The 14,398-nt window shown below is 47.2% G+C and overlaps 2 protein-coding genes across 3 annotated transcripts; one reads left to right on the top strand and one right to left on the bottom strand.

Annotated features, from left to right (window-relative positions):
• The first annotated feature begins 2,115 nt into the window (after positions 1-2,115).
• Positions 2,116-7,526, top strand: LOC123054555 (PH, RCC1 and FYVE domains-containing protein 1). 2 transcript variants are annotated; one of them, XM_044478345.1, is made up of 9 exons: positions 2,116-2,483; positions 2,784-2,872; positions 3,493-3,582; positions 3,670-3,756; positions 3,856-4,050; positions 4,451-6,481; positions 6,570-6,716; positions 6,854-7,143; positions 7,233-7,526. In XM_044478345.1, exons 1-9 carry the CDS (start codon positions 2,432-2,434, stop codon positions 7,345-7,347), a joined length of 3,096 nt encoding a protein of 1,031 aa, XP_044334280.1. In that variant the 5' UTR covers positions 2,116-2,431; the 3' UTR covers positions 7,348-7,526. The 2 variants fall into 2 exon arrangements, with proteins under 2 accessions (XP_044334280.1, XP_044334279.1); XM_044478344.1 differs by having other exon boundaries at positions 2,117-2,479.
• A 2,870-nt stretch (positions 7,527-10,396) lies between these two features.
• On the bottom strand, positions 10,397-12,651 carry LOC123054556 (protein REVEILLE 7). Its single transcript, XM_044478346.1, has 4 exons — positions 12,421-12,651; positions 11,991-12,171; positions 11,460-11,881; positions 10,397-11,297 (listed from the first exon to the last, which is right to left on the bottom strand). The coding sequence occupies exons 1-4, from the start codon at positions 12,433-12,435 to the stop codon at positions 10,665-10,667; spliced, it is 1,251 nt and encodes a 416-aa protein (XP_044334281.1). The 5' UTR covers positions 12,436-12,651; the 3' UTR covers positions 10,397-10,664.
• Positions 12,652-14,398: the final 1,747 nt, after the last annotated feature.

Below are 14,398 nucleotides of genomic sequence, written 5' to 3'. Positions count from 1 at the left end.
TTTATCATACTCTTCGCTTGTTGCCGCCTGTTTCAGCACCATGGAATCAGTTTCAAAGATGTTTTGGTTACCTCCCATCCTTGCCGTGGCATGGATTGCATATAGCATGGCTAATGCTTCAGCATGGAGTGGACTGGATACAAGGAGTGGTGCCAATATTTGAGTGGATGGAGGACGTACTGCATCACCAAGCCCGACCTTCAAATATTGAGGCTCGCGGGATGGATTTGAAGCGCTCTTAAAAAATTATGGTGATTAAGAATGGATAGCAACTGTGTGAGAATGACCATTTCAGACATAATTACTGCAATGGCATGATGATTATTGTGGAGATCAAGGCGATATGGACTCGCTAGAGTTTGGTGTAACGGACGGCCCGAGTTGTCGGCGTAGCCGCGTAGGGCCGTGGCTAGCGGTGCCTAGTGGGTGCGCCTGAAGGGCACGAACAGCGTGATGGGCTCGGGGCGCGCTGGGCGTCGCAGTTTATATGTGTCAGCTAGCGCCTGCCGCCACTCCCGCGCCGTTCAACAAGCCCGACCGGGCGGCATGTGTCTCCGTCGTCGGCGGTCGGTGTCGCGAATCTGGCTCGTCAGGCCAGTCGGTCTCGGGCCATAGTCTACGTGCAGTACACAGATATTTGGCGATCTAGGAGTATCATTTTTACGCGCATACGCCAATTGTCCGCCAGTTACCCCACTGCTGCAGACGTACGCATGAGAGCGGCGCGTACATCATCATCCCCAGTAATCCCACCCCGCATGATTGCCCAGCATGACACGAGGAAGATGACCCCAGAGCTAGCTAACCACGCCAAAACAAAGAGTGGTTGCGATGGGGTTGCATGTTAGCGCATCCACCGAAGTCAATGAGGAACTCAAACTATCCTTGATTGAGTAGTACGTGTGCGTGTGTATACTGCAGTCTACAGAATCGTGGCACATGGCTAGGCCGAGGGGGAGGGGCGAGAGCAACGCCAACCGTGTCCCGTACCGGTACCAGCATCGTAGCACAGCACCGGCGATCCTGCTCTAGCGTGAATCCCCGGCGACCGAACGCAATGGCCCGCCGCTAGTTAATTTAATTCAAGCCGAGCCCTGCCAAAAACGGCTCGGATCGATCGGGGAACATGTCGTCCACCCACTCCACGGACAGCAGGACCTCTCCGAGTGGGTTCGTCACATGGGCGCTCCTCACACGCACCACCGTTTTGTACCCACTTGCCCATTGCATCCATGGTCCAATTCCTGTCCAACTCCAGTTATTAGCAACATGAGTCGCCATAACTCGGCGCATTCACGCCTACAGGACACGAGAAAGAATGTGCGCAGCGCAAAGAAACGAGTCCACTGCCGGGGCTAGGCAGCAGCAGCAGTAACGCATCGGTCGGAGCGAGTAAACGGCGACGGTGGCGCTGCACGCAAAGCAATGGGTTGGTTTGCTTTGGTTTGGTTCGTGCGAAAAGGCGACAGGGGGTCATGTGTAGCGCGCGAGGCCGTACAGTCCAGTTCAGTCCAGTCCAGGCTAGTGCCTTTTCTTCCCCGGCCCCCCCACCCCTGGGCATCATGTTGCCGGCCGGCCGCCCGCCCGCGCGCGCTCGCCTTTTCTTTCAGCTGAATCCACTGCGCTCTCCTCCGCGGCGAGCTCACAACCACTACTACTCCCAACCGACGGCGACGAGCCGTCCGCCGGTGCCATCGGTGCGGCGGAGACGGGTCGGATCCCCCGTGGAAAGGAAACTTTTCTTCCCGGGCTGGCCAGCAATCTCACCAGACACTCGACTCATTCCGGTCCACTCGTAGCGGCACATAGAATCTACTACGTACATTGCCAACCGTTAACTAAAGAGAGAGGCGATTTGTTTACGCACACCCGGCCAAAACCGCCGCGTCCTCCAACGCGGCGGTGTGCATCTCGTGAGCCATTCCATTCCACCGGAGACCTGCTAATCCAAGTGTTTCGTAACTTGTAATGGATTCCTCTTGGATGAATAACATTATTGGTCTGTCTCCGGCTCACGTTTTGCCGGCCCGTCCACGTCCCCCTTGCCCCAAAGAAGACACGGACGCGCCTTTCCTCGATATACGCCTCCGCACCGCACGCCTCGTGTGTCCCTGCCTGACAAAAAAGCCCAACTGCCGATGCCCCAACGCCTCTCTCTCTCTCTCGTGTTTCACCTTTGCTGCAGCTCCGCCTGGCGCCTGCACCTGCAAGAGACACCCATCTCCTTTTTCTAACCATTGCCCCATGATTTTTCCTCCTTTTCTTTCTCTCTTTCATTCATCCTCCCCGCCCGCCCGCCCGCTGCTAGTTTTCCAGCAGCTTCTCCTTCAGTGGCTTCACTGCAATCTTTGGCATATGCTTGTTGTTCGACCGAATCCTACTTCTTGCCGTCTGCTTGCTTGATCTGCCCCTCTGCTTCCTTCTGCCTGCAATGGCCGGGAGCTTCGACGGGAGGGTGCCAACCAGAGGTGTTGAGCAGGTGCGTAAAAACTTGTTTTTCCTTGTCAATTTTTCCTCCCATGCACCCCCTTGAGAATCTGTTTAGCGTCCCTTTCTTAGATTTCTTGGTAGATGTAGATCACATGGATTATCAGAAGGCTTGAAATGCTTGTTCTGGATTTGCTCTCCTTTTTTTCCCCTTCATCTCGGCTTTCACCAGTATCTAGTTACTACTCCAGGCCATTGTATACTTCAAAGCTGGGCGGATTTATTCCCCGGTAGAATCTGCCAAGAGTGTGATCTGATTCTGACGGATTACTTCTTCCGATTACTGTATCCTCCAGGCCATTGTTGCTCTCTGAAGAAGGGCGCGCATCTGCTCAAGTGTGGCAAGAGAGGGAAGCCCAAGTTCTGCCCCTTCAGGCTGTCTTCTGTGAGTACTCTACCATTTTTCTGGCTTCTATTCATCTAGTAGTATTAATAAACTCGAGGATTTAAATCAGGGAGCAGAGATTGTGACCTGTGAGCCCCTGAGATGCCTCACAGTTACTACTACCGAATTTATTTATTTACGCGGTTACTGCAGACAAGCTACCCCGATTCTCTGGAGCTCTGCGGTGATTCGCATGCCCAGCGCAATCGTAATACTCCTTTTATATAGTAGTAGCACATTTTGACTGCGGCCTTCGCAGCTCAAACAAGCTGTCTGAAGTACGCAAATCTGTCACTGTCATGGGGATTTTCCAGAGTTCCCAGGCAATAAAGTTATGGCTGATATACTAATCTGCACCTACTAGCTACTAGCTACTACTGATGCTTTAAGACTTATGTTTTGCATTTCTATTTTTTTGTAAATGCTCAATCGCGATCGATGACACTATATTAAGACTGCTGTTAAAGTTTCGACAGTAAATTGGTCTAATCAAACTGAAGCATACAGCTTGGTCTTTTCCTTTTAGTTTATCACTATGACCTATAAATCTGTAGCAGGGTAACCGCTATGCAACTAAAATCCATCTTCCGGTCATGACAAACTATTCTTCCTTTTTGCAGGATGAGAAAACACTGGTGTGGTACTCGAAAGACAGGGAAAAACACCTGAGCGTAAATTCTGTGTCAACTGTAATTCTTGGCCAGAAGACTGTACGTAATTCCTTACCCTGCACAAATTGTTGTGTTATCTATGTATCATATAATACCACTAGTTCTAAGGATCTCAGAATTTTGCAGACAAACTTTTATCGTCAGCGTTGGCCTGAGAAAGAACACCAATCCTTGTCACTCGTATACAGAAATGGCGAGTGCTCACTCGACTTGGTATATCCCTTGCCAGATATTATGTCAGTTCATTTGTAGGATTTCAGTGTCCATTGTTCCTCACTCGTATCACATCTTCTAAAGATCATGCTAATCCAGATCTGCAGAGACAGAGATCAAGCTGAGTGCTGGCATCTTGGCTTGACAGCCTTAATATCGGGTCCTTCTAGTCCATTTTCATCAGTTGGGTCAAAGAGCAGCAGGCAGATGACCAGTTGCACAAGTACTCCCCGCAGCTATATTCAGCGAAAGAGCAAGCTATCAGCTGTGCATGACACACCAAGGCACAAACAGGTTAGTTCTAAAACTTGTACAATGATATCTAAGTGAACTTTATTTTCACTTCAGAAAGATTCATAGGGCCAATTAGGTCTATCTAAACTTTGGATTCAGGGCATTGGTCCAATGGACAAACACGACATTCTTAGGTTCTACTAGTGAGGTGTGTCAATTTCAACAAACCATTCTCTGTCCAGATAGCATGATAAGTGCGATGGGTATCAATAATATCCGCATATAAATTATTGGACTTACCACTGAACTCCATTTAAAAAAAAGGAGTGGCATCTTACTGTCGTTAATGCTGAAGTGTGTAGACATTGCTGAGCTATAGTTTAATTTTGCTGGATGTTCTCTGTCATTTTGTAGTATCCTCTGTGGGACTGATCCTTCGTTAATGAATTTCTTCTTGAAGGTATATCCATCTTATGGGAGTCCTAGGATGACACAGAAAGATTTATTTGGTGGTTACCTTGATTGTTCGGAAGCATTATTTTACCAAAGACAGCGAACATTTTCGGACGTGGACTCTTACCTGGAGAGGCTTAGTCCCAAGGTGGCAAATCCAGTTAGACATAGTTTGAAGGACATTTTGGTTGCTAACAACAAACACAAGACACAGACAATTAGTCGAACACCTAAAGTGAAAGCATTTGAAGGGCCCCGTGCAGCATGCAGACTGGATTCTCTGAAGGATGTTTTTCTCTGGGGCGATGTTGTTGGCAGTACGTTAGACAGTGAAGATATCCCAAAGGCGCTTCCGAGGTTAGTGGGATCAACCAAGATGCTTGATGTACAGAGCATTGCTTGTGGGGAGAACCATGCAGCCATAATCACCAAGCAAGGGGAGGTCTTCTCCTGGGGCAAGGAGAGTAGCGGGAGACTGGGACACAAAGTAAATGGCAGCGCCCCGTGTCCTAAAATGGTCGAGTCTCTTGCCTCTGTACATGTGAAGGCTGTGGCATTTGGTTCAAAGCACACCTGTGCAGTCACGGTTTCTGGCGAACTTTTTGAATGGGGTCATAGCTTGGGTTTGTTGAATAATAACTGGCATGGAAGGAACCAATGGTTACCCCACAAATTGTTTGGTCCCATGGACAACATTTCCGTGTCGAAAATTGCTTGTGGCGAGTGGCACACAGCTATTATAACATCTTCTGGTCAGCTATTCACATATGGGGATGGAACATTTGGTGTTCTTGGGCATGGGGATACACAAGGAATTGCTAGGCCAAAAGAAGTAGAGTCCTTGAAAGGGTTACGGGTGAAATCCGTGGCATGCGGGCCATGGCACACAGCTGCCATTGTTGAAGGAATGAGCAGTGTCAAGTGCAACGCTCCAATTGGCAACCTGTTCACATGGGGAGATGCAGATAAAGGGAAGCTGGGTCATGCTGACAAAAAGATGAAGCTTGTACCAACATGCGTCGATTCACTCATCAGTCATGATTTTCTCCAGGTATCATGTGGGATGGCTCTGACTGTTGTGCTTACTTCTAATGGGGTGGTATTTACTATCGGAAGTTCCAAACATGGGCAACTAGGGAACCCACAGGCAGATGGTGAATCTGTTTGTACTGTTGGAGGAATACTTAAGAATGAGTTTGTTACAGAGATATCATCTGGTTCTTCCCACGTAGCCGCGCTGACTATGAACGGAAAGGTTTTCACCTGGGGTAAAGGTGCGGATGGACAACTTGGTTTAGGTGACTATGCCAACAGGAGCTCTCCTACTTTAGTAGAGGCATTAGAAGGTAGACAAGTTCAGAGTATAGCTTGTGGCTCCAATTTTAGTGCTGCAATCTGTTTGCATAAGGGTATCTCAGTGAAGGACCAACCCATATGCAGCAGATGTCAGATGGTTTTTAATTTTACTAGAAAGAAACACAACTGTTACAACTGTGGTTCCATGTTCTGCAACTCCTGCAGCAGTAACAAGACCGCAAACGCAGCACTTGCGCCAGACAGGAACAGAAGGTATCGTGTCTGCGATGCGTGTTTCTGTCAACTAGAGAAAGTCTTGTACTCTGGCGAAGTCAAGCCACAGCCAAAGATCAGCAAAGGAGAAATGTTTAAAGCAGAAATAATGGCATACACACCTAAGTTGTCACGTTTGTTCAAGGAAGCAAACCTCATTGTTGAAAAGATGGCTTCAGTACAAGGTCCCAACCAGAGAAATATGGACTCTGCCGTTCCGATACAAGTGAAAACTCAAAGATGGGGGCAAGTTGAGTGTCCCACCAAATTTATATCTGCACAAGACAATTTCAGACATCAGCTGGTACCAAATAATCAGATGTCTGGTGTCTCTTTTTCCCAAAGAATGCATGATGCTGTAGGGCTGAAGGCTGGAAACCCTTTGCGACAGTCTACTGATAGCCAGAGAGATGAAATGAGTATGATGGAAAGAATACTCACGGAGGAAGTAAAGCAGCTGCGCTCACAGGTAATTCTTTTTCCACTGCCCAGCAAATTAATTGTTTCCCCCTTTTGAGAACTAAAGAACGCTGATATTGTTATTGTTGTTCAACCAGGTCACGGCTCTTGCAGAGCAATGCCAGCAGAAAGATCTTATAGTCAAAGTGTACAAACAAAGACTTGATGAAACATGGCTAATTGTTAGGGATGAGGCTGCAAAGTGTAAAGCTGCCAAAGATGTCATAAAGGTTCTAACTAATCAGGTATGATCTCCATGTAACCTCATTACACGGTATTGGTAGTTTCTTTTCCAGTATAACAGAGAACTCATATGCTGTATGATGGATCATTATCGCTCACCCTTGATATATGACCTGTTCGGCCGTTGTAAACTTTGCAGTGTAATGCCTTGTCAGCGAAACTTTCGGTTGGTCAGCAACCAGAGAACTCAAAGATGACACGTAATAGCGTCGCAGAACAAGCACCGTCACCAGGTGCCGCGGTGCCAGCAGATGGATCATTCAGTCACCGGAATATCGCCAGAACATTCGACCGTGATGGCTACACCACGGAAGCAGATTCCGTGGATGCTCCTGTCGACGGTGTGATTGAGCAGATTGAGCGAGGGGTGTATGTGACACTTGCTGTATCCCCAGGTGGAAGGAAAGACATAAGGCGGATAAGATTCAGGTGAATCCTATAAGGCCTTGCTTGTTACCGTTGCTGATTATTAACCTGCCATTATACTTGTGCCAATATCTTTTGCTTTTTCGCCGCAGTCGGAAGCATTTTGGCGAGAAGGCAGCTCAGTGCTGGTGGGAAGAGAACAAGAGCAGGGTATATGCAAACTACAGCGTTGAGCAAGCGGCGACACCACACCTGAACCGCGCGTAATGGTGACCGGCAAAATAATTGTACAGAGGTAACCGGTGCTACCGCTATTAACTGACCAAACCAAACAGTCTTCAGCTAGCAGGCCTTATTGTAGCATGAAGCTGATGGAATTTTGTAAGCTGATACCAAGTGATCTGATCTACCATTTGCTTTATACAATGGGGGGCGGTTAAAACTTACTACTGTAGACATGCTTCCGATAGGAAGAAGTAGAACTGACGGATTGGCGCGACGGTATCTATCGACCTATGTGGATTTAGTTGCACATAGGTTTGATGCTGATGAGATGGGAACACATGGTTGCGACCAATATGGTCTCCTGTGGTGTTCCTGATTGGAATGTCAATGTGTCATTGATGAAGAAAAACAAAGCTGATGTCGCATCAGTTCTGAATCCAACCTTGATGATCAGTATACGGTTTCTGTTTCGACGGAGGACGAGCTTAATATAAACCCTAGAAAGCTTCATCCTCCCACGGGCCGCAGCAATGGCGAGCGCCCGCGCCGTCTTGGCCACCCGCCGCCGCTCGGACCGAGATCCGGTGCCTTGCTGTGGTCAAGTCACCGCGCGCCTTGCCCCAACCATCCACCGTCCAAATCGATCCTACGGCCAGCAGCGGTTCACAGCCAAGCGACTTAACCTGTCGAGAACGGGCAGGGGAAACAGAGGCGTCTCGCCGCTGCTACTGCAGGAAGGGAGGGGAGCCGCGCCGGCTGCACCTCCAGGGTGATCTCCGGCGGCGTGCGATGGAGAAAACGGCCTCGAAGGCCCTCTCCGCCCGCCTCCGGCTACTCCCTCCGCCCTGAATTCGACGGCCCCATAGGACACCTCAACAAAGTGGGCTTGCCGCCGGTAGTTACGAGCCCAGCAATGATTCAGTGTAGGACATCGGTTCTGCCGGCGCGGCTCAGAGAACAAGCAACAGAGTCCAACTTCTTCAGGCAGTTAACAGAGCAGAACATCGGTTCAGTTCAGTTCGGCAAAACAGCAGTATTACAAGGCTGTAAACAACACAGCACAGTTTAGTTCAGTTCAGCAACAACATCGCTTCACTTCAGTTTAGCAAACGACACCACTTCAGTTCAGTTTAGCAAACATCAAGCAAAAAGGAAAACCTGAGCCATACTTATGTACATAGCCACATAGGTCTCAACACTTCAATATATTACTACCACCCGTGCACTTTTAATACATGGACATTCAGTTGACAGGTTCAGGGAACAACAACAGAAAGTTTAACACAATAGAGATTCTTTTGTAGGTCTGAACAGACTAATTTTTTAAGCACTTAACATTGACATTTGTTCTTACATAATCATTCAAGTACATAGATTTGGCCCTTTTACTTGTACACTTAGGCTACAAAAGAATGTAGTTAACCCTGTCCAAAATACTATCTAACAAGCTTATACTCCCTCCGTTCCAAATTACTCGTCGTGGTTTTAGTTCAAATTTGAACTAAAACCATGACAAGTAATTCGGAACGGAGGGAGTACATGTTAGAACATATCTTCATCATAAGCGGTAGCTGTCATGAGTTGCGGGTAACTCATGATCATGTTGCACTATTGAAACTCCATATTTGCTCCTTTATCGCGGCCATCCTTCTCCACTCCTACTAGAGGCTCTGCACCATCATGTTTCTTTTGTTGCTGCAATAAAAAACCTAGTAAGCAGTTTAGGAATGAATGGTAACAAACACATCATGTACATATTGCTACATATCTTTGCTCCTTTGTTTTTGGATGCAGCAACTTTAGTTGGCTTGCGCTTCCCTTTGAGTAACTTGTCAAGCCAAGTTTTCTTTCTCCTCAATTTCTTTTGATTGAACCTCTTTTTTTCTTGAGCTTTGCAGCACTAAGAACCTCATATGTTTGTTGCACATTTGGGTCAACATTTTTTTGTCATTACATGGCTTATTCGCCGCATTCGTAATTGCATTGATTTTATCCTCTAATTGTGGACCAACGCAATCAAGAGTGCATTTTCTAACATCAAACAACATTCTAGTACATAATTATTACATCGCTTATGAAAGCACAAGCTCAAACTCAATACAACATAGCATATAAAGTTGAACACACATGACATGAAACACAGATATAGAACTAGTGATTTTATTGCCCATTCCACGTCCATCACTACACGATGAGATATCTTTCAAGATGTTAGCGAATTTCCGCATCTCGAATTCCATAGTGAACTTGGAAAGAGTTCAATGCGGTCTTTCCTTCTAAATGGACGCACCACATTTTTACATGAATTCACATAATTAGTATTCCAAATCTTGGCCACGCTTATTCTTAGTGGTCTTATTGTGCAAGATCACGGTGGCAGTCATGATGTATCAAAGAATCTCTTAATCTCAAAACCTAGCTGACCGATGCACAATAGCAAATTGGACTGGCAAAATCTCAAATACCCTTCCACATTCTTTCTAGCAGCTGCAGCGCGCGACGCCACCACCGCCTGCTTCCTCACACCACACTGCGTCGCTAGGCTATACATCAGCGTTAGGCTTCTCGATGTTGTTCCTTGCAACCGTTGTGAGGATACGAAGAAAGCTGATCTGGATTCCCACGCGAAGAACTGCAGGCACATCTTATTGTTCTTCAGCACGGATCCTAAAGCACAATGAAGGGGTGCACTGAAAGGTAGAAGGTAGTAGGGTTTTCTTAGCCGAAAAAGTAGTAGTTTTAGGGATGCAAGTTTGTGACCCTCACCCTACTTATTTGAACTAAACAAAGTAGAATTTCAAAAGTTATGGTACTTCTCCCTGATTTTTTTTTTGTTGATTTAGTTGTCGGACTAAAGAGGGGCCTATTTGTAGGTTGGTTTTCATCTGCTAGTCTCTGATTCTCCTGATTCAAGTTCACCTGTGGGTGGATAGCACACATACAACATAATCCGTCATTCTGAAAGTTCTCCGGTGAGGACCGTCTACAGAAGAAGGCTTAACAACCAGTCCTCATCTAATTACATTCACCCAGCACAACACATCATCTAGTAGTATAACAACTAGTACAGTGATAGTTATGAAGTCTTCGGTTCATTTGCCATGCTTAAACATTGTGCAAGTAGGGCATCGGCGCTAAGTTCATTGGTCAAGAACAACATAGTACAACTAAGAAGGCCTTGCGGCATTCTCCTGCCATGCCATTGATGAGAGCTGTGCAATAATTAATTTACATCAGGGCGATCGATCCTACTACAACTACACCAAAATTATATAGGTCAACGTCGACCTCTGAACCTCCACCAATGGGGCGAGATCACAGACGCCCAATGAACACTCTGTACCTCAAGCCTACCAGAGTTACAAGCAGAGCCTCGTCATCTCTCTATCCGCCTCCTCCCTGGGAGCCTGGGGCTGCATCGCCTTGGTCTCAGCCGCGCACCTCTTGTACGGCATGAAACCTCGCTGCTGGACGAAGGCCGGGCTCACACGCTCTCTCAAACCTGCAGCATGCACCATTTCGTTGTCGTCGCCGACCGCTCCAGTGCATGATTCTGCAGAATTCCGGGCTGTTGTTTCAGCCACGCTGCTGGAGGCCGTGTTCGACGACGCTTCCCTCCGCCTAAGCTCGGCGGCGGCTTCAGAAGCCTGGTGCTGGTGCTGTTGATCTGCCTTGGGGCTCGATGACATGGGGTACGGCACACTTCCATTGTTGTAGCCGAAGAAAACTGCCCCCTGAGGGACATAGTACATGAACTGCTGTGAGTTTGCCAGCCATGGGCTCCATGTGTTTGCTTCTGGTGCACTGGTGAGTGTCTCGGACGAAGTATCCAGTTCCATATCTGCGGCAGTTTGCAGGTCGCAGGTACCAGGGCTTGGCAGCTGATGCGATTCATTCACAACAACTGTCTTCCCAAACAGCTTCAGGACCGGAGCATCGGACGCGTTGTCACATACCACTTCTTCTGAAGTACTACTACTGCCCTTGGATTTCTGAAACACACAATCAAGAAATTCATCAGAATTGGAAAAGATTGAACAATTTCATTTAGTAATAATAAAAGAGCTGCTAGTGTGTTGTGTTGATATTTTGTGGACTTGTTAAGATCGGATAGTTATATCCTGCAAGATATTATGCTTTTGCTGGGAGTATACCTTGGAATCATTGGTTGGTGGCGCTTGCACAGCGACCTCGGCGGTCCCCGTGCTCGGCGTGGGGCATCGCTCTTCAACGTCGATGGTCGAGGTGTCGCTGTCGAAGCTCTCGGAGCCGCCCAAGCCTATCTGCGAGGTGGTCACCACGGATGTCGGCGAGCCATTCCCCTGCTCACACATGGACAGCTGAGGCTTGTCGACCCGCAGGAGCGCGGGGGCGCGCTTCCCCGGCTGCGCGCTCCTCAGGTTGCACGGGTACGGGTGCACCGACTTCCTCTTGGGCCGCGGCGGCGGGATCTGGATCGGCGGCCCGGCGCCGGAGCTGCTGCCGCCGCTGTCCCCGGACGAGTCCCGGGTGACCTTGGAGAAGAATTTTTGTGCGTGGCTCCTGATCTGCACGGCCGTCTTGGTGCCTATGTGCTCTGCGGAGTGAAAGAAACCATTTGTCAGATCACAAGGATTTTTAATTTTTGTTCTCGGATAATAAGGTAGCAGAATCACAGATGGAGCTTCTTGGGGAGGAAAGGGTACCTTGAATTCGGCGCCAGGCGCGGCCATGGAGCTGCATGGCTTCCAGGAAGAGCTTGTGCTCCTCCTCGGTCCATTTCTCCCGCTGCTTGGTTATCATGTACGGCTTTCGCGCCTTGGGGAGGCGGGCTTCGGCCATCATCCGCGTATCGCTGCCGGAATTCAGCAGATCCGGCTTGGTTTCCTTGAGGAAAGAAAAGCAGACGATTTTGTTAGACTCGATTCACAACGTTCTACTAATTTCAGCAGGAATTTTCTGCTTGGTCAACAAATTGTACTGCGGAAATAAAAGATATTTTCCAACCAACAAATATCTAGCATCTTTTTTCGTTTGAGAACAAAAAAGAAAAACAGTTCTGCGGCCGTGGATCTTTCGTCAACATGTTCTACTCCAACAAAAAACACATCTGAACAAAGATCGAGCAATCAGTACCTGAAAACGAGCCATATCTCTCTCTGGATCCTTCAAAATCGGAGCACCGGCGAAGCCAAATCGGGCTGAGAGGCGGGCGACGAAGAACAGAGGCAAAATCAGCAGCTCCTAATCTTTGTTGTTGTTTCTCTCTTCAAAGGAGAGCAGAGCAGGAGACGGGAGGAGCGGAGATGAGAGGAGGAAAATGAGGAGGCGTGTGCTGCGACGAGAGGGGAGGGGAGGGGGGAGAAAAAGGGCGAGGCCAGGGGTGCCACCTCGGACGGGATTTTTGGTCGCTTTGCGCTTTTCCCCGGTGCGCTTTTCTGACTCGCGCAAATATCCTAGCGGCCAAATTCGGGAGGCCGCTCGATTCTTGTGGCTCTCGCTGCTTCCTTCACCTGCTACCGCTCCCTCCCTCCCATGGTTTGTTGGGTAGTGGAGGACTACTGGCAAGGCAAGGGAGGTCACGTCTCGATGACGGTACGTGGCGCTTGTGTGTGGTGTGGTTAATCCATGTGCTGTGCTCCTCCCGTGGGGCTGCACGAAATGGATGCGTCTTCATCCGACTGTCTATCCATCGCCTCTTTTTCGCCTTTGTTTTTCTCTTTTCCGCAAGATTTCACCTTGTGGTGCGCGCGTGTTTTACCGACACGTTTGATGGATGTGTTTTGTTAGGCCGAAATTTCGCCAGTCAGTGAGGATATTGTCACGTCTCGAATTTCGACTTGTCTTCTTGGTGATTGATGGAGCTTTCTTTTCTGCGAAAAAGTGTTGGTGAAGTTTTGGGCGTGCTGGTTTTCTCTTTTTGGAAGAGACATGCTACTTCTCAGCCGTATGAGAATCATAGTCGGCCAAGCTACATACATCAAGAATCGTAGGCGTCTAATAAGAATCATATGCTCCCCCGCAAAAATAAAAATAAAATCATATGCTAGTTTTCTGTTTGGCCGAGTCAGTTAAATGGGACTTTTGGCATTAGAAGGGTGACAAAACTAAAGATAAGTTGGTTAAATGAACACTAAAAAAAGGTTAGAATGGTTTGTTAATTAAGTTGAAATGTCGTACATGAGAAACGGGACCTTACAAATAACCAATCTTCTTATAATCACATACTCCCTAAAGTTTTCTTCTTCTACACGTAGCGATTAGTAGATATTTACCGCTTGATTTGTGGGAAGAAAAAGCGCAAGAGACTGGAATATCATCTTCACATGTCGAACAAGCAAAATCCAAAATATCTAAGTGTTCTCTTCCACAAATATCCTGGAGCTTCGATATGGCCAAAGAGCATGCAAAACCCAAAAGCGTAACCAAGGATATCTAGCATCTTGCCTCCAAAAATATCTGCGAAAGCTGCATTGTCATAAATGCTAAACACAATATCATAGAAATAAACATTTCTCTTATAATCGCATACTCGCTAAAGTTTTATTCTTCTCCACATGGTGATCATATATTTCCCTCTTGTTTGGTTGAAAGAAAAAAGTGAGAGGTACCTAAATATCCGCTCCACACGTGGATGAAGCAAAATGCAAAAGGGTAGCCATGAAAATCTAGCAGCTCTCCTCAACAAATATCTTGCAACTCCATCAGGCAAAGAACGACCATATACTTTTATAATCTGTTGAGGAAAACTTTAAGGTTAGTTAAACAATCACTAAATAGACCAAAAAAAAACTTGTCGGGCAAGCTAGGGCATTAGAAATAACCATTTTTCTAATAATCAGGTACGCCTATTCATCTACACGTAGCTATTAGACATTTGCCTCTTGTTTTGTGGAAATAGCAAATGGATCTCAGGTCCCATTGCAGCACCTGAATTAGATTTTTCTTTTTAGAAAATTCAAAAAGAGTCAGAAATTCTGAAACTTTTTGGAATCAAACATGCTCAGGTACACTCGTGTGAAAATATACTAGTTTTAAGTGTTCTTGGTAATGAATCAAGCTTGCTTTTTTGCAAAAAGTGTGATGATAGTAAAGTTATGTAAATCATAGTTTC

The sequence above is a fragment of the Triticum aestivum genome, chromosome 2D (assembly GCF_018294505.1).
Source record: "Triticum aestivum cultivar Chinese Spring chromosome 2D, IWGSC CS RefSeq v2.1, whole genome shotgun sequence".
Taxonomy (NCBI): domain Eukaryota; kingdom Viridiplantae; phylum Streptophyta; class Magnoliopsida; order Poales; family Poaceae; genus Triticum; species Triticum aestivum.
This window is presented reverse-complemented; position numbering and strand designations above follow the sequence as displayed.